Source organism: Heteronotia binoei, unplaced genomic scaffold (genome assembly GCF_032191835.1).
Source record: "Heteronotia binoei isolate CCM8104 ecotype False Entrance Well unplaced genomic scaffold, APGP_CSIRO_Hbin_v1 ptg001143l, whole genome shotgun sequence".
Lineage (NCBI taxonomy): Eukaryota > Metazoa > Chordata > Lepidosauria > Squamata > Gekkonidae > Heteronotia > Heteronotia binoei.
The window spans coordinates 66037-92781 of NW_026800190.1; the positions used below are offsets into that span (position 1 = coordinate 66037).

General features: G+C 49.5%; 1 protein-coding gene across 1 annotated transcript in view; it reads right to left on the bottom strand.

Annotated features, from left to right (window-relative positions):
* The window catches only part of LOC132590909 (E3 ubiquitin-protein ligase UBR4-like), a gene marked incomplete at its 3' end in the record, with an annotated part of 94650 nt that overhangs the window by 65536 nt on the left and 2369 nt on the right, over positions 1-26745 (bottom strand). The window contains exons 2-23 of the mRNA XM_060263833.1: positions 20760-20857; positions 20392-20495; positions 19986-20115; positions 19735-19871; positions 18739-18841; positions 17247-17388; positions 16209-16333; positions 14614-14738; positions 14378-14437; positions 14085-14275; positions 12918-13017; positions 12607-12744; positions 11998-12112; positions 10521-10708; positions 9607-9766; positions 8855-8943; positions 6090-6259; positions 4630-4912; positions 3602-3734; positions 2133-2212; positions 1573-1701; positions 807-989 (exon numbers count right to left, since the gene is read on the bottom strand). Coding sequence (XP_060119816.1) covers positions 807-989; positions 1573-1701; positions 2133-2212; positions 3602-3734; positions 4630-4912; positions 6090-6259; positions 8855-8943; positions 9607-9766; positions 10521-10708; positions 11998-12112; positions 12607-12744; positions 12918-13017; positions 14085-14275; positions 14378-14437; positions 14614-14738; positions 16209-16333; positions 17247-17388; positions 18739-18841; positions 19735-19871; positions 19986-20115; positions 20392-20495; positions 20760-20857 — 2983 coding nt within the window. The remainder of the gene's footprint in view (positions 1-806; positions 990-1572; positions 1702-2132; positions 2213-3601; positions 3735-4629; positions 4913-6089; positions 6260-8854; positions 8944-9606; positions 9767-10520; positions 10709-11997; positions 12113-12606; positions 12745-12917; positions 13018-14084; positions 14276-14377; positions 14438-14613; positions 14739-16208; positions 16334-17246; positions 17389-18738; positions 18842-19734; positions 19872-19985; positions 20116-20391; positions 20496-20759; positions 20858-26745) is intronic.

The following is a 26745-nucleotide window of genomic DNA, read 5'->3' on the forward strand; positions in this document are numbered from 1 at the left end:
CATTCAACTACATCAGTTTGGTGTAGTGATTACGTGTGTGTACTCTTATCTGGGAGAACAGAGTTTGATTCCCCACTCCTCTACTTGCAGCCGCTGGAATGGCCTTGGGTCAGCCATAGTGGTTAAGTGAGCGGACTCTTATCTGGGAGAACCGGGTTTGATTCCCCACTCCTCCACTTCCACCTGCTGAAATGGCCTTGGGTCAGCCATAGCTCTTGCAGGGTTGTCCTTGAAAGGGCAGCTTCTGGAAGAGCTCTCTTAGCTCCACCCACCTCACAGGGTGTCTGTTGTGGGGGGGAGAAGATATAGGAGATAAACCACCCTGAGTCTCTGATTCAGAGAGAAGCGCACGGTATAAATCTGCAGTTGTCTTCTTCTTCTTCATGTTCAGGACCTCAAAACTTGAAAATAACTTGGAAATACAACTGCAGAACCCTGAGAAATGCCTAAATGTTGAAGATGCTCAAGCTGCTGAAACCGTTTGAGTTCCTTCCACACTGGAGAACTAAAATTTGTGTGCATGTAGCCCAAAATGCTAAAGTTACTGGAAAAATCTTAAGATTTTTGTACCACCTTCTCAAGATGTTATGGGTTGCAAGTAACTGCCACAAAGACATTCCTATGCCTACAGAATGTCTGGTCTACCAAAAATAACAGATGATGAACTTACTGAGGCTGCTATTACCTGATGAAGTCTTTTTTTTCCTCAGCTTGTCTACTCAGTGGTTTTGAAGGAACGCCCTGTTTAGAACAAAACACAGCTTGGGAACAGAGGCTGTCTCTCCAAAGCCAAACCAAGCACATACCTTTATCCAGCTGACATAGGAGCTGATGCGCAGACGGGAAGACCACCGCAGTGTATGGAGGATGTCACATTCACTCATCTCGGGGCTGTTCATGGCCAGTTGGTTCATGTAGTTCTTGGAAGGAGGCAAGATCCCCAAGATCCGCCAGAGGATCAAAAAATAGTACTGAAGGGCACAGGCCTCCTGGACAAAGAGGAAACAGTCAGAGAGGGATAAGAGTTAGCTAAGAAGGAGCAACAGGCTCAGACCCCTGCCATGAGTAACACGCTGGAACAGTGTCTTGACTGGACTTAAAGGAGACGTGAGGCCAAAATTCACCTGTAGCCAACAGAAGGAAGTGGAAGGAAACCTCTTCACCCCCACAGAAGAAAGGGTGATCCAGTGGTTCCGATTGGCACCTAAAAAGTCTTCCACGTTGGGCTTCCCCCTGCCTCCCTGGTCTGAGCCAAATGAGACCTCTGCTGCTTTGTTCCTGGCAAAAAGCCATCCCTGTTTCTGCTTCTCTTTCCCCTAACCCCTCCTCCCTCCTGCAGTCGCCTCTCGCGCTGAGCCCTCTTAACACTTAACACTTGCCACCCAAACCGCTGCAAAGATGGAGGAGCACTGTCAAGGTAGTTCTGGGGAACCCCACCCCCCACTCAACAAGCCATGTGAGCTCAGCATCTAGCTGAGAGCTATACAGAAGGGCACCCTTGCCAAAAAAGAGCCATGCATCGGTTGCTAGGAGAAGAGTTTTCCATGCTGTCTCAGGAGACCATTTCCTTACCAGGGCAGCAACGTTCTTGTTCTCCTTCCTGCGGAGGGTGTCAAACTGAGACCCAGCAGCCAGAAGTGAGGTCAGGGATGCATACAGGTGGTCATATTTCATCGCCTTGGAAAACAGCACCTCACACACCTGCGCAAGAAGCAGAAAAACCCAAGTGGTGCCGCTGCAGCTTGCTCTGCTCACCCCTCCTACCTGAATCTCAAATCAACACTTTCAGAACCAGGTTCCTGAGAACACACGAGGCTTCCTTATGCAGAGTCCAATCACTGGCTGAGGGTCTCTGGGATCTGAGACCCTTTAAGGAGAGAGGCCAAGACTGACCTCCGACCCTTCCGCATGCACATGTGCAGAATGAAAAAAACCACGTGTGGTCAGCAGGCAAACTGCAAGATCCCGCTGATAGGACCAAGAAAGGCAAATGCTGTTAAGAAGCACTCAGCAAAGACGTCGCCCTCCCCCAAACCAAAATGCCTCCACTGGTCCCCTTCCTTCCCTCCTGCACTCTCCCAACACAAGATCTAGACAAAGTCAGGGGAAAGAAAGGGAGAGGCTTTGGGTACCGTGCTGTCCAGGCGGTTCAGGTCGTCTTCAGATGCTTCCGGGGAGAGAACACAGTAGAACCTGGGCTGAGGAACAACATCTGAAGGGAAAAGAGAGAGAGAGAGAGAGAGTCACAGGGCTGGATCTCAGAAACATGGATGGAGCACGACGATATCATGCTCTCACAGCTAAACTTTCATCATCTAAAAAACTTATACAGGATGTCAACTGACAAAAGGTGGGAGCTTACACCCATCACCACAAAAGGATGCCTCACATCCTGAAGGTGCAAAGAAGAGGAGGGAAACTAATATATTCCAAAACCAAGCAATAACCCTTGCGTCCTGCTCAGCAGCACTGCCAGGAGGTGGGTTGAGGCGAGGGGGAGAGCCATCAGAAATAAGCAGAAGGCTGACCAACTGGCTTGCTGATTAAGGGTGTCCTTGCAAAGAATGATGGATTTTATGGTTTGTTTTTTGTAAGCATGACTCCCTCCCTGAATGGACTGCTGGGATTAATTGAACAAGAAAGGGCAGCCCATACAAAATTGAAGTTAGGCCAATGTGGAGGGAGGGAGGGAGGGAGGGAGGGAGGGAGGGAGGGAGGGAGGGAGGGAGGAAGGGGCAGCACAGGTTCTCTCTGCAGGAATCAGTTTATACAACTGGGTGGCAGACAAGATGTAAGAAGAACACAATACCGGCCTCTTAAATACTACTTGTCAGATGCCATCTTTCATTAATTCTGCAAGGCCAGCCAGTACTGTTATCACCTACACTGCGATTTTTGCAGCGGGCTGAACCACCTGGAATCTTCCCAACATAAATCTGAATCGGGGGCGGGGGGGCGGGGACAGAAGAACTTTAATTCTCTGTAGCTAATTTTAAAAAAAATCATTTTCTTTTCATTTCCTTTGTAAGCAGTCATTTCCCTACCAAACAGCTAGATCTGAGTCTAATAGCACCGTAGAAACTAAAAAGATTTGGGGAGTATAAGGTTTAGAGAGCCAAAGCTCCTTCGTCAGAGCCAGAGTGGTGTGGTGGTTATGAGCAGAAGACTCTCATCTGGAAAGAACCATCTCTGATTCCCCACTCCTCCTCCACAGGAAGCCTGCTGGGTGAGCTTGGGCCAGTCACTATTCTCTCTGAATTCTCTCAGCCACACCAGCCTGTTGTGGGGAGAGGAAGGGAAGGAGATTATGCTGCTTTAAAGACTGCTTTAAAACTCCTAAGGGTAGAGAAATATAAAGACTTTCTCTTCTTCTACCCAATGCCCTCCTCTACAACAAATATCTTTTAAAAATTAATATTATTACTGCATTACTTGGTGTTTTTATTGATTCAGTGAGATGGCCTATAAAGCAATAGTCCTTTTATTCTGCGTTTTGAAGATCCATCTTTGCCCCAGAGAAAGACAACAGGATCTTGGGCAAGCTCTCTTCCTGCCCACAGACTCCACTTCCCAGCCCCACCTCCCCGAATCCCTCTCGCACCCAAGGAGCAGTGCTTGGTCCAGTTTTCTTCCACTTCCTTGAATCCATGATAGAGAGGGGAAGAGGCCCGCCTGCTCCCATCCGGGGATCCGTTCAGCCAAATGATGGGTGGCGTCAGAAGGTTGTACTGTACCTAAGTGGCAAGCAGAGAAGACAGGGTGAATGCTATTTGGCCAGATCTTGTACAGGACGGGCCTTGTGCAGAGACAGTTATTGGGAAGGGACCACCTTTGCCCACTGAGATGAGAAAAGATGAACTGCCAAAGCCAAAGAAGTATTTCATCTCATGGGCGCGGAACCTCCACTGGGGGCAAAGGTGAAAGGGGAGAGCAAAGTACTTGGCATCCAGGAGGATGCTGGTATATACACTACTGAGTCCAGGGCAGTCGGTTAACAACAGGACACCCAGGAATTTCTGCCAATGGCATCTGTCTACGTCACACTATTGACGGGACCACGGAGGAGAAACTAAGCCACGTAAGGACAGCAGGAGCATTGTGGAACTTATGAGGTTTTAACTTTGTGCATGACTGAGATGCTGTGTACGGTTGAAGCTCTTTTTGCATTTTGATACCTATTTATTCACAACAAGTCAGAACTGTGTTTTACACAGAGAGTTTTTTCTTTGTAACGGCATCCGTCTAAGCAGTTTTTCAAACCCCGCTCCCTGGGACACTCCGTGGAGCACAGTTCAGTCCACGCTCAGAAGCCTGCAATCTGACATGGTTCCAGGCAGGCTAAGTTCAACTACCCCACAGTGTGAGCTGGGGTGGGGGAAACACCCAGCCTGAATGCAAGAAGCAGGGAAAAGAGTCTTGAAATGAGGTGGAATTTTGCTCACTCTTATTTCTGGTTTGGCAGGAGGGGTCTAAAAGGGGTCTTACATTCATGTCTTGAGTATGCTGAATCTTGCCTATTAAGCTGCAATTAGGTTTCTCCAAGGAAAGCACACACATGAACATACAGTCAGTCATCTATTTCAACACGGAGTAAACACGCACCCACCCACCCAGCCCTGCAAGCCGCACCTGTTCGAACAAATACACGGGGACCTTCGAATACTGGTGAAGCAAGTAATCAAACACTAAGAGCAGGCGAGCCAGGAGGAGAGGGACGCAGCGCAGCTGAGAGTCCAGGTTGGCTGACAGTTCCAGGATGGTCTGGATGCAGAGGGTCAGGACGGACCGCCGGCCCTTCTCAGAGAAATTGTGGAAGATCAGCAAGAGCAACTGGAGGTGCTCCACGTTCAGGTCTTCTGTGTCGCCGGGGAGACTCCCTTGCATGGCATTTTGCTTCAGGGTACCAATGAACCTGCCGGAAAAGCAAGGGTGGTGCAAAGCAAAAGCAGGTCATTTCTAGGAAGCTAAAAACTGTTTAATAGCCAACTGTACGACGATCTCCTTCCTTATTGTGAAATCCTACAAATTACCTAATACTGTCTCCCCGAGGCCTACGACAGACCAACAGACTAATTAATTGCTTGCCAGATTGCAAAGAAGGCTAAACTAAGCAGGCCTTTATCATACCCAGCAGTGAATGTGTTAACGCTCTGGACAGCAGCAACCAAGGAATCCCAAAGGGAGAAAAATACTGAAGAAGATGATATTGGATTTATATCCCACCCTCCACTCCAAAGAGTCTCAGAGCGGCTCACAATCTCCTTTACCTCCCCCCACCAACAACAGACACCCTGTGAGGTGGGTGGGGCTGGAGAGGGCTCTCACAGCAGCTGCCCTTTCAAGGACAACCTCTGCCAGAGCTCTGGCTGCCCCAAGGCCATTCCAGCAGCTGCAAGTGGAGGAGTGGGGAATCAAACCCGGTTCTCCCAGATAAGAGTCCACTCACTTAGCCACTATGGCTGACCCAGGGCCATTCTAGCAGGTGCAAGTGGAGGAGTGGGGAATCAAACCCGGTTCTCCCAGATAAGAGTCCGCTCACTTCACCACTATGGCTGACCCAAGGCCATTCTAGCAGGTGCAAGTGGAGGAGTGAGGAATCAAACCCAGTTCTCCCAGATAAGAGTCCGCTCACTTCACCACTATGGCTGACCCAAGGCCATTCTAGCAGGTGCAAGTGGAGGAGTGGGGAATCAAACCCGGTTCTCCCAGATAAGAGTCCGCTCACTTCACCACTATGGCTGACCCAAGGCCATTCCAGCAGGTGGAAGTGGAGGAGTGGGGAATCAAACCCGGTTCTCCCAGATAAGAGTCTGCTCACTTCATCATTATGGCTGACCCAAGGCCATTCCAGCAGCTGCAAGTGGAGGAGTGGGGAATCAAACCCGGTTCTCCCAGATAAGAGTCCGCTCACTTCACCACCAAGCTGGAGCCTGAGATGCTGCCTAGATGCCAGAATGCATTTGGGCAGTCGGTTTGTCAAAACACTTGCTCCAAGACATACTCATCATCATACTGGGGGGGCAGGGGGGGAAGAGAACCCACTCCACCCAGAACTGTCCTTTAGGTAAGGCCACCAACTGCCCTCTTACCTCTCCCACACTTTGAGGCATTCCGGCACATCAGGGTCTCCCTGGGCACTGGCTTTGTGCTGCCAGATGAGAAGAAGTCGAGAGAGCACAGACAAGCTCTGGGGGTGAATGTAGAGAGGCCAGGGCCCTTCGGAGAAGGGCGCCACGCCCAGCTGCTGCAGGAGAGTGTTCTGGCAAGAGAGAGAGAGACAGGAGCACACTGGTGAGGTCAAGTCATCCAAGAGGACATTTCTGCATCAGGGAACTGTTAGCAAGAAGAAAGGTTCTGGCTGTCACGAGAATACAGCCCAGGTGAATTTGGATCTACATCTCTCAAGAAAGAGCACATCCATAAGTACATGAGAGAAGTCATGTTGGATCAGGCCAATGGCCCATCCAGTCCAGATCTGAGCAGATAAACAGGCCACTTTCCAGTCCCTTGTGCATTTGAGTGGTCATCTGCAACCTCACGCCAAAAAGCACTTCTGTACAGAGGAACGTTTGGAGCCTTGCGGGGTTAAGCTAAGACCAATTTTGGCAAGCGGCTCCACATAGCCCTGGTTTTAGTCTTGCTAAGGGACAGGCTGCCGGTGTGCCTGCCCAGGTGACAGAGCCGCTCTCAGTTCTTCTTAAGGCCAACGCAGTATGATACGAACTCATCTACTGCAGGGAATGATGGTAGGTTGAGTGGCCACATAGACAACCACCTGAATAACACTTCTCTCCGCAGGCACACCTTTGTCCAAGGACCAACCTATGCAGCAGCTTCCTTCCTCAGCCCAGGCCATTTTCGCCTGTAAGGCTCTTGCATTGCCACTGTTAGATCAAGAGCCATTTCACGGGCTGCTCTGTTAGACAGCATTCCAAAGGAAGAAGAAGAAGATGATACTGGATTTATATCCCACCCTCCACTCCAAAGAGTCTCAGAGTGGCTCACAATCTCCTATGTCTTCTCCCCCCACAACAGACACCCTGTGAGGTGTGTGGGGCCAGAGAGGGCTTTCAGAGTAGCTGCCCTTTCAACGACAACCTCTGTCAGAGCTGTGGCTGATCCAGGGCCATGCTAGCAGGTGCAAGTGGAAGAGTAAGGAATCAAACCCGGTTCTCCCAGATAAGAGTCCACTCACTTAACCACTATGGCTGACCCAAGGCCATTCCAGCAGCTGCAAGTGGAGGAGTGGGGAATCAAACCCGGTTCTCCCAGATAAGAGTCCGTGCACTTAACCACTGTGGCTGACCCAAGGCCATTCCAGCAGATGCAAGTGGAGGAGTGGGGAATCAAACCCGGTTCTCCCAGATAAGAGTCCACTCACTTAACCACTATAGCTGACCCAAGGCCATTCCAGCAGCTGCAAGTGGAGGAGTGGGGAATCAAACCCGGTTCTCCCAGATAAGAGTATGTGCACTTAACTACGGTGGCTGACCCAAGGCCATTCCAGCAGCTGCAAGTGGAAGAGTGGGGAATCAAACCCGGTTCTCCCAGATAAGAGTCCACTCACTTAACCACTATGGCTGACCCAAGGCCATTCCAGCAGGTGCAAGTGGAGGAGTGGGGAATAAAACCCGGTTCTCCCAGATAAGAGTCCTCACACTTAACCACTATAGCTGACCCAAGGCCATTCCAGCAGCTGCAAGTGGAGGAGTGGGGAATCAAACCTGCTTCTCCCAGATAAGAGTCCGCACACTTAACCACTATGGCTGACCCAAGGCCCTTCCAGCAGCTGCAAGTGGAGAAGTGGGGAATCAAGCCCGATTCTCCCAGATAAGAGTCCACTCACTTAACCACTATGGCTGCCCCAAGGCCATTCCAGCAGCTGCAAGTGGAAGAGTGGGGAATCAAACTCGGTTCTTCCAGATAAGAGTCCGCACACTTAGCCACTATGTCTGACCCAAGGCCATTCCAGCAGATGCAAGTGGAGGAGTGGGGAATCAAACCCGATTCTCCCAGATAAGAGTCCGCTCACTTATCCACTATGGCTGACCCAAGGCCCTTCCAGCAGCTGCAAGTGGAGGAGTGGGGAATCAAACCTGATTCTCCCAGATAAGAGTCTGCTCACTTAACCACTATGGCTGACCCAAGGCCATTCCAGCAGCTGCAAGTGGAGGAGTGGGGAATCAAACCTCGTTCTCCCAGATAAGAGTCCACTCACTTAACCACTATGGCTGGCCCAAGGCCATTTCAGCAGCTGCAAGTGGAAGAGTGGGGAATCAAACCCGGTTCTCCCAGATAAGAGTCTGCTCACTTAACCACTATGGCTGACCCAAGGCCATTCCAGCAGCTGCAAGTGGAGGAGTGGGGAATCCAACCTGGTTCTCCCAGATAAGAGTCCACTCACTTAACCACTGTGGCTGACCCAAGGCCATTCCAGCAGGTGCAAGTGGAGGAGTGGGGAATCAAACCCGGTTCTCCCAGATAAGAGTCTGCACACTTAACCACTATGGCTGACCTGAGGCCATTCCAGCAGCTGCAGGTGGAGGAGTGGGGAATCCAACCCGGTTCTCCCAGATAAGAGTCCGCTCACTTAACCACTGTGGCTGACCCAAGGCCATTCCAGCAGCTGCAAGTGGAGGAGTGGGGAATCAAACTCGGTAGATTTAAGAGTCCGCACACTTAGCCACTACACCGAACTGGATAACATAAGAGGACCCTGCTTTGGTGAGACCCCACAATTATGCGAGGAGGAATCTGTTTAGGCCTTCTGGGGCTGGTGCCCAAATGTCTCCAAGGTGTTTCTGTGACTTACTGGCACCTATCTCAAGTTCTCTCTCTTTTTTTGCAGACTCACCTGCAAAGTCGGGGACTGGAGGTCAGAAGTCACAAGGGAGTGGTTGAAGTGGTAGAGGGCAGCAGCAAACTCCTCCTCCTCCGCAGTGCCTGCAACCCAGGAGACAGTAAGAGGATTTACTGGGGTCGCGCAGGGCTAAAGGCCTCCAGCACCCAGTAGAGGACCCTCAATTCAGATGATGCAGCTTGTTTTCTATCCTGGTCCCTGCCTTCTAAGGGCCAGAAAGAGACGCCAAGACAGACTGCGGGACTCCAGCCTAAAAGAGCAGCAGCCTCCTTCTAGAGGAGAGAGACAACGACACAGGACTGCTGCTCTGGCCCTTGGAGAATAAAAGCAAAGTGCTACCTTGCAATAGAACCAACCAAACTGACAAAGAACACATGGTGCAAGTTTCTGAGCTCACCAGAACCCTTCCTCAGGCATGCAGAGAACTCACACACAAAAGTAAGTAAACTGCCACCTGGAAGGCAGAGGAAGAGGAAAACAGGGCGGCTGTCTTCACTGGCAGTGGTGTATCATGGAATTGTACTGCAGGACTACAAAGGCTCAGGCACAGGGCCTTCCCCAGCAGCAGCTGCAAGAGATTCCTTTCACTAAAGGCACTGGGGACAGAACCTGGGCGACCTTTCCTGTATCCCCTGCTGTCAACTAACTCAATCAATCTGACTGCCTTTCAACCGAAGGCTTTTGCTGTCGTCTTGCCCTGGAACATGGCGGGGCTGGAGTTTTTGTTCTTCTTGTTATTCCCTGACCTTTAAGCCCGTCCTTGTCCACTTCCTTGATGATGCTGGACAGGGTAGCCATGTGCTGCTCGGTGAGAGAGACGCTCAGGTAGTTGCGGATGAAATTGTTCCTGGAGTCCAGCATGGACGAAGTGATAAAGTTGAGGATGTTGGACGCCAGGCTTAAGAACTAAAGTGAGGTGGAAAGGCAAGACAAAAACACTAGGCATCGAGGACAGATAGGATGAGAACAACAGCTGCGGAGACCCATTCTTAGGAGCTCTTCCTCAACAACTGTATGCCCCCAACTCCAAACCCCTCAACTGTGTGACCCCAAACCCACTCCCCACCCCCAAAACACCCCCCTTCCCCGAAATTCACATTGTATGCTTCAGATCCAAGGACCCACATTCCCATGGAACGTTCTACACCCAAGAGCCACACTGCTTGACAGAGGACAGCCTCCACCGGTTCAGTCAGGCACGATGCTAAGCCACGGCTGAGGAGAAATGCTCACCTAGCATCGGACATGATGCTTGAATTGATAAACGCAGTCTGCAACCAGCAGGCCAGTCAGGAGCCAGAGTCTGGAGGGGGCTTGCAGGCCAGAGCCTGGCGTGTTTTCTCAATCAGCAAGCCACATTTAAGGGCATTTGCCGCCTCCAGAGGCTGACGATGCACTACAAGCAAACTTGTGAAGCTGAGCTCAGAAGGATGGAAGCAGACCTAAAAGGCCCGGCTATCTCGTGGCGACTGCAAACCCCAGGCTGGGGTTTTAACTGTGTAGCCCAAACCGCAAGCTGAACAGTCAGCATCTGGAGCACCGAGCAGCAGCCCAAAACTGGGTTCCTGGACTCACAGCAGCATCAGCTCTTTGGGGCTCTACCACTCGCCCCGGTTAAAAACACCACCAACAGAATGAAAGAACCACCCACGCTCCTCACCAGCTCAGGGTCTTTGCGGCTGGCCAGGATGTTCCCGTTCTCACCAGCGGCCTGCTTGTTGGGGCTTTTCACTCGAGGAGAACTTTCCAGGGGAGGAGGTGGGGGAGGGGGAGGAGGGGCCGCTTTCTCTTTACTGGGCGAGATGGTCTCTTCGAACCACTGGCCTAGGATTGGCTCACTGTCATCATCTAAAGGAGTGCAAGGGGAGGGGGGGGAGATAGGAAGAGAAGTCAACATCCTCTGGTATCCAATTTCTTTCCTTCTCCCCCATCCCACTGTCACAAACACAGCCAGAAGTATAAGAGAGCAGTTGCTGGCCCTGACTTAAAAAACAAAGAAGGAACCTCAAAGGTCATCTAGTCCAACTCCCTGCACAACGCAGAAAATTAAAAACTAACTCCCATGACCCCTGCTCCAGGCCCAGAGGAAGGCGCTGAATCAGCATTGCCGTCACATGGCCAACTAGCCTCTGCATAAAAACCTCCAAATAAGGAGAACCCACCACCTCCCGAGGCAGCCTGTTCCACTGAGGAAGCCCCTTCCACTGAATTTCTTCCTAACGTTTAGCTGGGAACTCTTTTGATTTCAACCTGTTGGTTCTACTCTGACCTTTTGGGGCCACAGAAAACAACTCCGCACTCTCCTCTCTACGACAGCCCTTCAAGTACTTGAAGATGGTGATCCTATGTGATGTGATGGTATCGCTTTACTCTGCTCTGGTAAGACCTCACCTGAAGTATTGTGTTCAGTTTTGGGCACCACAATTTAAGAAGGATATAGACAAGCTGGAACGGGTCCAGAGGAGGGCGACAAAGAAGGCGAGAGGTCTGGAGACCAAGTCCTATGAGGAAAGGTTGAAGGAGCTGGGGATGTTTAGCCTGGAGAGGAGGTGGCTGAGAGGTGATAGGATCACCATCTTCAAGAACTTGAAGGGCTGTCATATAGAGGATGGTGTGGAATTGTTTTCTGTGGCCTCGGAAGGTAGGACCAGAACCAACAGGTTGAAATTAAATCAAAAGAGTTTCCAGCTGAACATTAGGAAAAACTTAGAGCGATTCCTCAGTGAAACAGGCGTTCTCGGGAAGTGGTGGGCTCTCCTTCGTTGGAGGATTTTAAACAGAGGCTAGATGGCCACCTGACAGCAATGAAGATCCTGTGAATTTAGGGGGAGGTGTTTGTGAGTTTCCTGCATTGTGCAGAGGGTTGAACTAGATGACCCTGGACGCCCCTTCCAACTCTATGATTCTATATCACCTCTCAGTCATCTCTTCTCTAGGCTAAGTATACCCAGCTTTTTCCACCTTCCCTCACAGGACTTGGCCTCTGGTCCCCTCACCATCTTCATTGTCCACCTCTGGATCTGATGCAGGAAAGCTAACTAGATGCCTAAGACTTCTTAAGCACACGCCTACCTCTAAAGCAGGCCTACAGTTACCTGGAAGCCCGACCTTGAACGTCAGGGCCCAGCCATACCTACCCTGGCTGCTGTCTTCAGTGCTGCTGAAGTCGTCCTCGTAGTAAGTGTTGGAATCTGTGGAAGCGCTCACGTCACTGCTCATAGAACCTTTCCGCTGCCGCTGCAAGACGCAGGCCTAAGGGCAGAGGGAACCGTTCGCACCATCTCTCCGCACAATGCGCAGAAGGAAGCAAGCAAGTATTGCTGGCCCAGGCCTTGAGGAGAGGGAGGGACTCCTTTCTGGCCTGAGGCATTTTAAATGCAGATGAGGACTCGTGCTGGAGGGCTCTAAAAGGGAAAGCAGCACTAGAATTTTCTGACACACAAATTTTCCAGGTGTTGGGAATTTTTTAAAAAAACACAGATGACCCCTTCTGCAGTCTGAAGGGACACGGTCCAGGCGCAGGATTGACCAGCACTGTGAGATTAACCACCTAAGGCCGCGCCTCTGCTTAAGACATTGTGCACAAGCCAAAGTTCGTTTGCGGTGAGCCATGGGCTTTGGTTCACTTTTGAACTGGCCTGCCTGTCCTTCCCTTCCATTCACACGCAGAGACCAAAGCCTTCCTGGTCTGACCTGCTCCCCTTTCCAAAGATGGGAGCCACTGCGGTGGATGGGCTGCCCTGTACCTTTCGGTAAGATGTGGAAAGCAAGGTCAGCAGCAGATTGGTGAGAGGCACCGAGTCAATCAGCCGCTGGATCCGCTGGATCGACGTGCTCTGAGCCATTATGCTCAGCACTGCCGGAGGGCCATCGGTCTCCCATCCCTGGGAGGGAGAGAGAGAGAGAGAGAGAGAGAGCAGCATCTTTTTAAAAAGAGAAACCCCATGACTCAGAGAACTTTGCAGTGCTGTGAAACGTTTTTTAAAAAATCTGATATATTGCTGCCTTTATTTAAAAAATGAGCACGAGGCACACGCACACACGTAAGGGGTCTCACCTTGTGAAGCGCTTCCACTTGCAGATCTTGGAAGAGGGAGGTCAGCAGCTTAATGGCGTGATTTGCCAGCACAACAGACAAGACTCCAAATCCCTGGTGCCTGCAGGAGGGGGGAGAAAACAGCAGCATTTGAAAACTTCCAATGGCCCATCCGAGCACCTCACCTGGACGCAGCTGAGCTGTTAACCAGAGCTTGTCCCCAAGATCAGCCCCGCAATTTGGTGTAGGGGTTAAGTGTGCAGACTCTTATCTGGGAGAACCAGGTTTGATTCCCCACTCCTCCCTTGCAGCTGCTGGAATGGCCTTGGGGCAGCCCTAGTGGTTAAGTGAGCGGACTCTTATCTGGGAGAACAGGGTTTGATTCCCCACTCCTCCACCTGCAGCTGCTGGAATCCTCCACTTGCAGCTGCTGGAATGGCCTTGGGTCAGCCACAGTGGTGAAGTGAGTGGACTCTTATCTGGGAGAACCAGGTTTGATTCCCCACTCCTCCACTTGCAGCTGCTGGAATGGCCTTGGGTCAGCCATAGTGGTTAAGTGAGCGGACTCTTATCTGGGAGAACCGGGTTTGATTCCCCACTCCTCCCCTTGTAGCTGCTGGAATGGCCTTGGGTCAGCCATAGTGGTTAAGTGTGCAGACTCTTATCTGGGAGAACTGGGTTTGATTCCCCACTCCTTCACATGCACCTGCTGGAATGGCCTTGGGGCAGCCAGAGCTCTCGCAGAGCTGTCCTTGAAAGTGCAGCTTCTGTGAGAGCTCTCTCAGCCCCACCCACCTCACAAGGTGTCTGTTGTGGGGGAATCAGAGAGAAGGACAGGGTATAAATCTGCAACCTTCATCTTCTTGTTGTTGTTGTGCCCCTCCCCTCACAACACTGAGGGCAGGGCACAACACTGGCCTCGCCCGTTTCCCCCTCCTGCGGCTTTACACTCAAACCAAAGGGCAGAACGGGTGGTGGCGGAGGCATGCCTTGCTGCCAACACCCACTCTGACCCATATCCAACCCCTCCCCTTCCCCATGCAGCTGCTTTTAGAGGCTGAACTACACTATGGGGGACACTAGCACTAAACTCCGGCACTGAGAGTGGTTCAGTCCTGCACCAAACACTTCATGCGAGAAGGTGGGAGTGGGGAGACAATGAGAGCAGCAGTGCGGGCACCGCCTTACCCTTTCCCAGGGCCCAGCTTGGGAGAGCCCACCCCTTCTTTGGACCGAGCGATGATGTCACGGACCCGGAGGGCAGCCAAGGGGTCCTTCTCCTTCCCCTTATCGGCCAGGGCTGTGGGGCTGAGGTTCAAGATGAGGAAGAGGCTGTTCAGCAGACACCAGGCCCCGAGCAGCTGGAAGTTCTGGTAGTGCTACCGTTCCGGAAAGGAGATCAAAAACGGCATTAACTCCAGCCCCTCCCAAGACGGTGAAGTCACCCCTGATGGAAACTTTCAAGGAGAGTGGATTCTTACCTCCCCGCCTGCACGGCGCGAGTTGCTGATGGCTTGGCCAATCATGTCATAGATTTCAAGCTGTGGCCAGACAGAGAGAAAGGGGGGGGGCGTGAATAGAACAAAGAGCAGCCGCTGCTTACAAGCCAGGAGGAGCAACTGCCCTCAAACCTTTTCTCTTTGGATGCTGCAAAGCCAGAAAAGTCTCCCTCCCTCCCTCCCACCCTCCCTACCCTACCCCCTGACAGCCAGCTTACGCATTTCTGCACGATCGTGGCAGCATCGTTCTCATAGTCTTCTTCTTTAGAACTTGTGGATCCGGTGCGGACTTGCTGGGTGGTGCCCACGTGGAGGATCGCCATGCAGGTTGCTACGCTCACTCCTGGGTGGAGAGGACAGGAGAGTCAGGGGAAGTCTGTTTGGGCACAGGAGCAGAAGGCGGCAGCATCATGCGGCCCTTTCACCGAGTCCCACCACTGGCCCATCTGCTTAAGTACCATCAGCTTTCACTAGAACAAAGTTTGAGTCCAGCGGCACCTTTAAGACCAACAAAGTTTAATTCGGGGTATAAGTTTTTGCTACTCAGAACTGAACTCTGTGGGTCTTAAAGGGGCCGCAGGACTCAAACTTTGCTCTGTTGCTTCAGACCAGCAAGGAGACCCGCCTGGATCACATCTCACTCTAAGCAGCTCTTATGGGTCTTGGGCAGAGAAACGTCTTTCACCTGCTGTCTAAAACTCTTTTAACTGAAGATGTCAAGAACTGAGCTTGGGACCTTCCATACCTCACATGCTTGCGATATCATTCCCCTCCACCCCACTCAACCCCACAGCTCGTTCTCAAAACAACAAGGAAGTTGCTACAAGAAGAGACAAGGACACTCTTCGGTGGGCCAGGAAAAAAGGATAATTGGTTTTTATACTCCTCTTTTCTTTAAGTGGCTGACAATCACCTTCCTTTGCCAGAAGGACGAGGAGGATGAGATTGGATTTATACCCCACCCTTCACTTGGGGTCCCAGCATGATTTACAATCTTCTTTCCCTTCCCACAACACACTCTGTGAGGCAGGGACAGAAACTGCTTTTGAGAAGAACAGCTCTGACAGTTATGACTGACCCAAGGTCACTCCAGCAGGTGCATGAGGAGTGGGGATTCAAATCACGTCAACTGCGGGGTGACATGATAGAGGTTTACAAGATTATGCATGGGATGGAGAGGGTAGAGAGAGAAGTCCTTTTCTCCCTTTCTCACAATACAAGAACTCGTGGTCATTCAATGAAATTGCTGAGCAGTCAGGTTAAAATGGATAAAAGGAAGTACTTCTTCACCCAAAGGGTGATTAACATGTGGAATTCACTGCCACAGGAGGTGGTGGTGGCTACAATATATATATATATATATATATATATATATATATATATATATATATATATATATATATATATATATATATATATATATATATATTGGCCACTGTGTGACACAGAGTGTTGGACTGGGTGGGCCATTGGCCTGATCCAACATGGCTTCTCTTAGGTTCTTAAACCCGGTTCTCCCAGATTTGAGTCTGCCGTTCTTAATCACTACACCAAACTGGCTCTCAAGTGCCTTGTGAAATAGGTGGGGCTGAGGGAGTTCTGAAAGAACTAGCTGGCCCCAATCAGCCAGCAGGCTTCATGTGGAGGAGTCGTGGGGAATCAAACCCAGTTCTCCACAGCACGAGAGTCAGGCTGTGTTTCCAGATCAATACAAAAACAGAGGCTGCCTTCTCTTCTTCCAAAAAAAGGGCGACTGTTTTGCCAGTGGGCCCTGAGACGTCACCAGAAGCAGCAGGAGGAAGTGAGCCTTCACCTGCGTAGAGGCAGCTGAGCGCCAGCACTGTGACATCCTGCAGCCTTGTGGGAGTGAGGGGCTCCAGCACAGGGAGGGAGAGTGTGTCCAAGGCCATGGTCACATCAATCACCAGCGAATGGAACCTGCAAAGACCATCATTAGAAGGAGAAGGTCACTGCTAGTTCAGCTGCTACTGCAAAATCACTTTGAGAGAGAGAGAGACAGACAGACAAATACATGAAGCCAGCCTTGATCTATCTAGCTTAGTAGTGTCTACTCTTGATTAGCAGCAGCTCTCCAAAGTTGCAGGAAAGGAACGGTGCTCTACCACTGAATCACAGCCTGTCTGTTAGCAGATTTGGAAATGCAAAGCTGCCTTATACCACCAGTATGTATAGCCTTCCCTACTGATGCTTGACTAATGTCTGCTGTATGCTCCTTTAAGCACCAGGTCCAAACACCCAGGCTTTTAACTGAGAATGTGCATCTTTTAAAATGGTTGTGATGGGCTGCTTCTACCCTGAGGTCTGCTTTCTACCATTTTCTGCTGCTAAAACATTGTTTTATGTTGTTTTCATGCCCTCCTTTGTTTGTGAGCTGTGGTTCTAGGAGTCTACTGTGCTGTTTTACTTGGGAGGCCTTGAATAGTTCTCTGGAATATAAAAGCTCTAAATAAAATCCTACACATTTTGAGTAATAACCTTGTTTTTAAAGTTATTTCACCCATTATGAAAAGGGGAAAAAATCATAAAATCCCCCCCAAGCTTATTTTGAACACTATTTCTTTACTAGCGGCATTGACAGGTAATAACAGAAGTAGCAAGACTTGCAAAACTGAAAAAAGTTATCTCAAGGGAGAAAAAAGGTTTCCTTCCAAGTTTTTACATGTTTTCCTCAGGCTTTCACATCTCTGCTCCCCAACACCAGCTCCCAGAGAGGAATTGGGAGGAACTGGCTCTTGGGCCCTGAGACCCCCAAAGGACCACACCCCTCAGACTGCCTGACAGGACTACGGAAAAGGGCTAGGCCAGGAAGAAAAGGCAGACACTCTCTCACCCATTGCGGACTGCCGTGGCATCTGCGACCGTGGCGGGCATGATGAAAAAGGAGTTGGCAGACACAGCGTCCTGGAAGCGGTTGATGTAGCGCAGGAAATAGGGGAGATTCAGGCAGACCCGTAGCAGCTTTTCAGAGCCACCTGCCAGAAGAAGCAAGGAAGGGGGAGAAAAACACTGCTATGAAACATGATCTGAAAGCATTTTAAACTAATTTTAAAGCATGTACTAGGTTTGGGCACGAAATGCATTTTTGTGGTTCGGTTCGTGGTGGACTCATAACCCAAATCATGAACCCATATAAACTGGGAGGCCGGTTTGCGAACCAACCCGGCTTGTGATAGTTTGTAAGACATTTAAAATTTAAGCCCCTAGTTTCGGCTGCTTTTTCATGAAGACCAGAAAGAGGGGTTGCTTTCTGCACTTCGCAAACTGCCACAAACTGACATATTTCTGTTTTATTGATTTTGCATGTTCATGCTACTCACATTAAAGGTTTGCTCAATTTGCTAATTTTACTATTCTGTCAATGGAGCTTAAATTTGTACCAGTTTGCATTCTGAGCCACGGACTACCAGCTATGTGTGGCTTTGCTCACTGTACCGGATTCCTCGCCTGATGAAGTGTGCTTAGAGAGCTTACGTTCTGAATAAAACTAAGTTGGTCTTAAAGGTGCAACTCGACTCCTAGGTGGTTCTTCAGTTCATGAAAAGTGCTTTGTGAAGCACAAACTGGTCAAAATTCCTACTCAACCAGCTCATGCCCATCCATAGATATGAGACATCATCAGACACCACTGTTTGCTGAACCCTGAATGAGTGGCCCGTGTTGTGCAGATTTTTCTCTCCACCTTCATGAGTGCTAACAGATATAAGGAAAACATCCACATCCCAACATTTCCCCCATCACAAAACTGACAACGGTGTATACGATACTGGATTTATATCCCACCTTATACTCTGAATCTCAGAGCGGCTTACAATCTCCTTTACCTTCCCCTCCCCCCACAGCAGACACCCCGTGAGCAGTGTTCCCTCTAAGATGAGTTAGCGTGAGCTAGATCACAGATTTTTAGCCTCCAGCTCACACATTTTTATCTTAGCTCAGGAAGGATGACCCCAGGGCACAATAATGTGTGCAGGAGCTCACAACTTTAATGCTAGTAGCTCACAAAGTAGAATTTTTGCTCACAAGACTCTGCAGCTTAGAGGGAACATTGCCCGTAAGGTGTGTGGGGCTGAGAGAACTCTCCCAGAAGCTGCCCTTTCAATGACAGCTCTGCAAGAGCTATGGCTGACCCAAGTATATGGGGTGGTTCCCAAGTTCCCAAACTCCAGGCCCACTGCTGAGCTTCAGCAACTCTCCCACCATGACCTGGGACCCCCAGCCTTCTGGTCCTTTTTGAAGAAGGGAAGAGGCAGACATGCAGCAAGGGCAGTCCCACTAGTGACCCAACTGCCCTCCTTGGGTGGCTCCCGGTGACTCCTTCTTACCAAGCTCTTGGAGGCTGGACACATTCTGAGCAATGAACAGGCTTTTGGTTTGGGCTGCAGAGGCCTGGTCCGTGGAGATCTGATCGTCGCCTTCCCCTTCACCCTAAGAGCAGAGAGACATTACACTGCCATGACGATAAGGCGCCTTGGCCTTCAGGAAGCACTTCGCCAAAATGCCAGAAATATGTCACATGTTCAGTGGCTGAGCAGGGGGGGGGACAGAGGTCCATGTTCTGTTTTAAACAAGCAAACTTGCTAAGGCTGCCTGATGACGCTAGGCCACATAACCAAATGCCATCTGAGTAAAGCCCAGCGCACCCTGTGAAAGGGGTCCACAACCTTTCTGAGCCTGTGGGAACCTTTGGAATCCTGACACAGCGTGGCAGGGCACAGTCATAAAATGGCCACTGGCCGCAGGAGGTGGAGCCAGCCACAGAACGGCTGCCACACCTTGACTTCAGTCATACAGTGAAGATCCTTGTGCTGCGGTGGCAGCTGCCGCCAAAGCAATGTTCTTAAAAATCTGCACAGTCAATCAAATTTCGAGTGACCAATCAGAACCCCTGCTGGGCAAACCCCCTACCGCTTTCCAAAAACACTTGGTGAGCATCAAGAAAGGTGTCAGCAGGCACCATAACAGAGCATCAAGAAAGGTGTCAGCAGGCACCATAACACCCATGGGCATCACACTGGAGGCCCTTGCCCTGCGAGAACAGAAAGGCACCCCCATCACAGAGCTAATCAAGCGCAGCACTGTTGTCAACAGCAGCCGGAAACTTACAAAACAGGGTGCAACAATAACTGCCAATCCCTTCTATGCATCTAGTCTTCTGCGTCCAGCTCCTAGACATGGGGCTATGAACCATCCTGAACATTTTTAAAGGCATTTAAGCTAATGACCACCACCACCTCACCTGCTGCACACGAAAAGTGCACTTTCTCCCCCTTATTCGATTTAATCGGGCACTGCTGCCTGCAATAGCCAACATGAGCTACCTGGGTCTGCGGCGTGGATGGTGAAGGCGCCATTCTAGGGTTGAAGACCGAGGTCAGCTGGTTGAGGAAGTTCATTTGCACTTCCTTCTGTCGCAGTTCGGGGCTGACGGGCGAAGCTAGCTCTTTCTGATCCTCCACTGCGAGAAAGAATGAGAGAGGCAAACGGTCTTTCTCCAGGTCAGGAACAGGACAACGCAGCCATCCAATGGTATGCAAGAAAGAAACAGCCACCTGCCGGGCAACCAGCTTACCATCAGAGAGGGTCTTCACCGTCTGGGGCAGCTTGGCCGATTTCATCATAGCGGTGAATGTGATTATTTCGGTTCGGTCCAGACGGCTGCAGCCGGTACACAGCCCCTTGATCAACAGGATCAGGTGTTTCTAGAGAAAAGACCCAATGCCGAGAGACATCTGCTCAGCTGGGTTCGCAGTGCCGCAGAGAGCAGAGCAGTCATCGGACCGACCATCAGAAGTGCCAGTCCTGGGCGAAGGCAGGCGACAGGGAGGCAGGCACTGAGCTGAGCGGGACAGCCACGCCCTCAAAGCAGGCCGTCTGTGCCTGGAGATGTCAAGGACTGACCTCGGCGTGCCATGCAAAGCCACTGAGCTGCAGCCCCCGACTCCACCATCCCCCTGTGGTGTGCCACTGCCTCTCACCTGTGACACAGCGCAAGCTTCATCCGGGTTCTCCAGTCTCAGTAAAGAGAATTCAATCAGGACTTTACAGGCAGCTGCCACTGACTGCAGCTGGTTTCTGGGTACTAGGAAGTCAAAAAGGCCACGTCATTCACATTTTGAAAAAGACAACAGGCTTTTAGCGCATCCTCAGCTCCTTTGTATTAACTACCCTCCTAGGCTAGAAACACCCTCTTCTTTGAAAGGCATCTTTCTCCTTTTGAAGCCCCCCCCCCCCACATTCATCTGTAATCCAACATGGTTCAGTTCTGGAGAAAAAGGACCCTGACACAGATGTGTACCAGGTGGAGTCCCCTCTCGAGACCGCCCAGTTCAGACCAAGCACTCACCCAGCCCACACACTGTGGTGATGTAGTGCGTCGAGAGTGCAACGAAAGAGGAATAAAATGGCTCATACTGCTTGTCATGGTGCAGGATTTCAGACTCACTGCAGAGAGAGGAAAAAAGAATGGTGTTAATTTTTATCCTTCAGCCTTCAGGGACTGCTCTACGTTTCACTCTTATTATTCATGCATCAAGACACTGTTGAGCAGGCAAAAGCGCCCTTGGCGGAGTCGTCCCATCAGTCCACCTGCCCAGCACCATGGACTGAGAGAGGCCTGCCAAGATCTCTGCCAAAGGAAGAACTTACCCTGCTCCACAGTCCTGTTCTGACTAGAGATGCTGACGACCAAACCTGAAGCTTTCTGTAGGCAGAGATCGTCTTCTGCCTCTGCACAATGACAGCTCCTCGCCAGCACAAGCACTGCTTCTCCACAGGCAGCCTGAGAACCACATCTGGATCGCCACCCACCCCAATACCATCTATTCCGTGCTACCAGCAGCATCATTCCACTGCCCCTCAGCATCCCTTGATGGTACACTGAATTCCATCGGGGGCCTCTTTCAGCTCTGCTTTCCCTGGCAAGTGACCTTAACAGCCAGTTTCTTTACTTGAGTGAGAAGTGCATCAGCCTCACTCCCTGGAGGCCTTCAGAAATACGTGGAAACCATTCAGCCAGGCTTCATCTCAAAGCCAAACTGAGAATCAGCTAATAGTCTTACATAAGCACTGACAGGCCTGAGACACACACACACACACACACACAAAAGAGCAATTGACAAAGCACCCACTGGGCATCCTAAAGCAATGGAAATGTTTAGAAACCCAACAACCCTTCTCAGAAGACCTTGTCTTGATCACTCATTTTTCACACCACACCTCTTGCAGCCTTCAGTCAACATTTCATGTAGCCCAGCACCCTGGTTCCCACAGGGCTAAACCAGATCCCTGGGAGGCCCATAGAAGCAGTGCAGAATTGGCACTCAGCTGTACTCCAAATGTGGAAGTTTCATTTAGCTGCCTGAACTAATAGCTAAGCAATTCTTATGACTTGTTTTTATTTTCGGAATGAGTGAAATGCTCATTCTAAAGCAAAGGGAGGGACGGTGGCTCAGCGGGAGAGCATCTGCTTGGTAAGCAGAAGGGCCCCAGGTTCAATCTCTGGCATCTCCAACTAAAAAGGGTCCAGGCAAAGAGGTGTGAAAAACCTCAGCATGAGACCCTGGAGAGCCACTGCCAATCTGAGTAGACAATACTGACTTTGACGGACCAAAGAGGGTCTGATTCAGTATAGGGCAGCTTCATCGACTGCATCGATGAGACATCGACTGCGGGGTGACATGATAGAGGTTTACAAGATTTACAAGAGGTTGACAAGATTATGCATGGGATAGAGAAAGTAGAAAAAGAAGTACTTTTCTCCCTTTCTCACAATACAAGAACTCATGAGCATTCAATTAAATTGCTGAGCAGTTAGGTTAAAACGGATAAAAGGAAGTACTACTTCACCCAAAGGGTGATTAACATGTGGAATTCACTGCCACAGGAGGTGGCGGCGGCTACAAGCATAGCCAGCTTCAATAGGGGATTGGATAAAAATATGGAGCAGAGGTCCATCAGTGGCTATTAACCACAGTGTGTATGTGTGTGTGTGTGTGTGTGTGTGTGTATATATATATATATATATATATATATATATATATATATATATATATATATATACACATACACACACACACACACACACACACAGACTATATATACAGTAGGTTCTTACGTTCATATGTTCAAAGTTTTCAGATAATTACAGCTGCCCTCCGGACTCCAATGAAATGCTTTCGTGTTTTAACAATTTATTGATAACATATGGTTACAATATTTAGTTATCTCTTTTCTATACTAACCCATATGATATTTCAACCCCCCCTCCCTCCAATACTTGACTTCCCCGAAGTTATAAATTTAAGTTCAATTATAAAGGTACCGCTAACCAATCAAAGTTCAATACTTTTCTTTTCTCATTGATACTAAAAAATTGTCCAATGTCTTTTTACGTTCCACTCTTTCTCCATATATCCTTTAAATTTCTTCCACTCCTTTTTGAATATATCTAAGTCATAGTCTCTTAAAGTTTTAGTTAATTTGTCCATCTCATCCAATGAAATGCTTTCTAACAACTATATAACTACCCAAAAAGCATAAGTAATATTTAGATGCAACAGGGGGACAAACCCCTCTATGAAATGCACAGGAATCCTGTGGCTAAGGGTCTTTTGGCCGTTTTGAAAAGCTATTGTCTGTTTCCAGTAGTACCTGTGGGAATGTCTTCCAAGGCGGTCTGTATGTGGCACAGCCACAAACTCCACGGCAGAGACAGCACCTTGAAGTGCATCAGGGAGGGGCCATTGCTCACTAGCAGAGCATCTATTTTGCAAGCAGGTTCAATCCCAGCATCTCCCGTTAAAAGGATCAGATGGGAGATGCTGGGAAAGGCCTTTATCTGACTGAAAGCTGTTGCCAGTCAGAGGAGACAATACTAATCAGAGTAGACCAGTGCGCCGATTCAGTGTACGGCTGCTATGGAAATCATGGCCATCTCTGTCTACATCTCCGACAGCTATGTCCTGGTCCAGACAACCACTCCCTCTGCACAACTCTGCCTCCTCCAACCCACCTGGCAAGTCCAAGGAGGATTCAGACGAAGACCCCCAGTATTTTTTATTTCTCCATTTCAATTCTTAGAAAATTGTCAACGGTGGTATAAGCTTTAGAATTGTATTTAGTTGCCAAAGGAAGAATAATGCCAGCTACAATTAATGCTAATATCTTTTTATCTTCCTTTCCAAAATCTCTAAGCACTCTCATGGACTCAAGCCTTACAACTGTCAGTATAGGTTATCCATTCAGGCAAATCCAAGTCATGCAACGTTTCAGGAAGTGAAAAGATTTCTGATGAATGGAACTGAGAAGCATATTCCTTCCCAAACCCAAAGCAGCAACCAATTCCACACCCTTTCCCGCAAGAGGGACAGAAACCCATCCGCTGACTCATCCCAGGAGAAATGTAGTCGGGCGTAACTCAAAAGACCACCCTGAGATGACCTCACAGTTTTCTGATAAAATACTGCAAAAGACTTTGGGGGGGGGGGGTGGAGAACAACAGCTCCTAAGTTTTCAATCCACAGCAATCTAGAAAACCTGATTTGAGTAGGTACACAAGGCCAAAAACCGTATATGGCAGCGCACTCAATACCACTGAAAGTAGGATTTTTGTCCTCTCCATTGCATGTGCTTTCGTTTCCTCTGAGAGGCCAGCCTGGCACGCATATCACTGCTAAGAAAGCAGCAAATACACAACATGACATCACAGCTAGAGGACGAAAATCTGACGTCACCACACATTTCCTCAGAGCTGCCTCCAACATTGCACAGGACAGGGAAATCTATACCAGGGTAACACCATATCACTGAGTAAATGATATTACTAGTTACAGGAAAGAGGAAAACAGCGTGGTGCTGTGGCGACAGCAGTGGGCTGGGACTAGAGAAGCCAAGGTTCTGATCTCCACTCCACTGGCTTCTCATGAGGCAGTCCTACTCCCTCCCTCTCTCCACCTGGTCTGCCTCCCAGGGCTACTGTGAGGTTCCAGGAAAGGAGGGCAGAACCAGGAATGCCATTCTGACCTCCTTGGAGGAACTCCTGAGTCAGAAACGTTCTTAACACATATAGAAAGCATAAGAAAGTTCTGAATAAAGTTTTCCAAACAACGCCTACAGTCTAAGGAAACACACCACAAAAAAAATCTTATCAGAGCTGTGCCTTTGAGAAAAACAGCCGTTCTGTGCAGGCTGCTGGAAGCTATTTTCTTCCCTGCTGTCTCAACAAGGTCAGCTCTATTTGTTTTGTTAATGCCCTGCAGCGCTCAGCAGAACTCTACAAAGCTTCACATTCATCAATGCCCATGAAAACAGCCTACATGACAAGCTGAAATCTGTGCAGCTCTGCAAGAAGAAGAAGATATTGGATTTCTATCCCGCCCTCCACTCCGAAGAGTCTCAGAGCGGCTCACAATCTCCTTTACCTTCCTCCCCCACAACAGACACCCTGTGAGGTGGGTGGGGCTGGAGAGGGCTCTCACAGCAGCTGCCCTTTCAAGGACAACCTCTGCCAGAGCTATGGCTGACCCAAGGCCATCTCAGCAGGTGCAAGTGGAGGAGTGGGGAATCAAACCCGGTTCTCCCAGATAAGAGTCCGCACACTTAACCACTACACCAAACTGGCTGTTCAAAACAATTATTTGCACGACAGGAAAACATAAGCCCCCCCCCCACCAAACAAAAAGGGGGGAAGGCCGCTTTGCCAGAGCTCCTAGCTGATGTCGGAGAAGCCATGCCTCTGAGTGTCACTAGTTGGCAGAAGTCATAGGCAAAGGTTGACGGAATTGTGTGGCAAGGTATATGCTCAAATGCCATTAGCAAACCTTGAGAAGCGATGCATGGAACATAAAGGCGATTACTGTCAGCATTCCACAATTCTGAAGGGTACATCTGCCTATCAATCTCCAATTCTGATATATTTATTTCCTCCACTATGCCCTGCCCCCTGAATTAAACCCAAATAAATGGTAACCATATAAATGAAGCTTGTTATTCCTGTTCGCTCCTCGAATCTCTTAATGTCTTCATCACACTGTAAGCTAATTTGCTGTTCACTGTCTACTTATACATATGGACCAGTAACTTCCCTTTCATTGTATCTGAAGAAATGTGCGTGCACACGAAAGCTTGCACCGTGAATAAAACTCTGTTGATCTTAAAGCTGCCCCTGGACTCAAACTTCGTTCTGCTGTTTCAGACCAACATGGCTACACATCTGAATCTGTTTTCCAGAAACATTAAGAGTCATGAAAGTATATACTGAAACAAGTTCATCACTGGACTTGTTTAATTTTGATGGAGCAAAATAAAGGGCTCCGTGGAGATAATATCTTCAGTTCAATTCTTGGCATGCTCCTGTGAAACAGAGCCAAGAAAGACACTAGTCAAAAGCAGTCTGCAGAGCTGCTGGATGCTACTGGGCATGCAAATGCGGGGAAGAGGGGATAAGGCAGCCCAGAATCCACTGGGGAAAGCATGACAGACAGTGTACTTAACAAGGAAGCCTAGGTATAGAAATGTCACTACGTGGAGAGAATCACAGAATTGGAAGGGACCACCAGGGTCATCTAGTCCAACCCCCTCCACAATGCAGGAAATTCACAAATATCTCCCCTCCCATGCCCCCAGTGACACCTGCTTCATGGCCAGAAGACGGCAGAAGAAGAAGATGACGATGAAGAAGAAAAACCCAAACCCTCTCCAGGATCCCTGGGAAAACTGGCCTCTAAGGCTTTTGGGGCCCTACTGTTTACAATTTTTACATATGCACGCATTGACATTTAAGTAATTTTCACCCACACTGTGTGCACCTGCTGAAATTGAGCCTACTGTTTACAATTTCTCTCCCCTTCCTGCTCCCCGCAGACAGGTGGTGTGTGCTGCTGTCATACACAGATCTACCCAGTGATGATGCTTTTGATACACCTGCTGAGACGGGCTCCAGGTAGTGGAAGCCTCTGCTACTACAAAATAATTTTACTCATGGACATTCAATGAACTTGTGGACATTCAATGAAATTGCTGAGCAATCGGGTTAGAACGGATAAAAGGAAGCGTTTCTTCACCCAAAGGGTGATTAACACATGGAATTCACTGCCACAGGAGGTGGTGCTGGCTACAAGCATAGACAGCTTCAAGAGGGGACTGGATAAGCATACAGAGCAGAAGCCCATCAGTGGCTATTAGCCACAGCATATTAATGGAACTGACTGGGGCAAGTGATGCTCTGTATTCTTGGTGCTCAGGGGGGGCACAGTGGGAAGACTTCTAGTGTCCTGGCCCCACTGATAGACCTCCTGATGGCACCTGGTTTTCTTGGCCACTGTGTGACACAG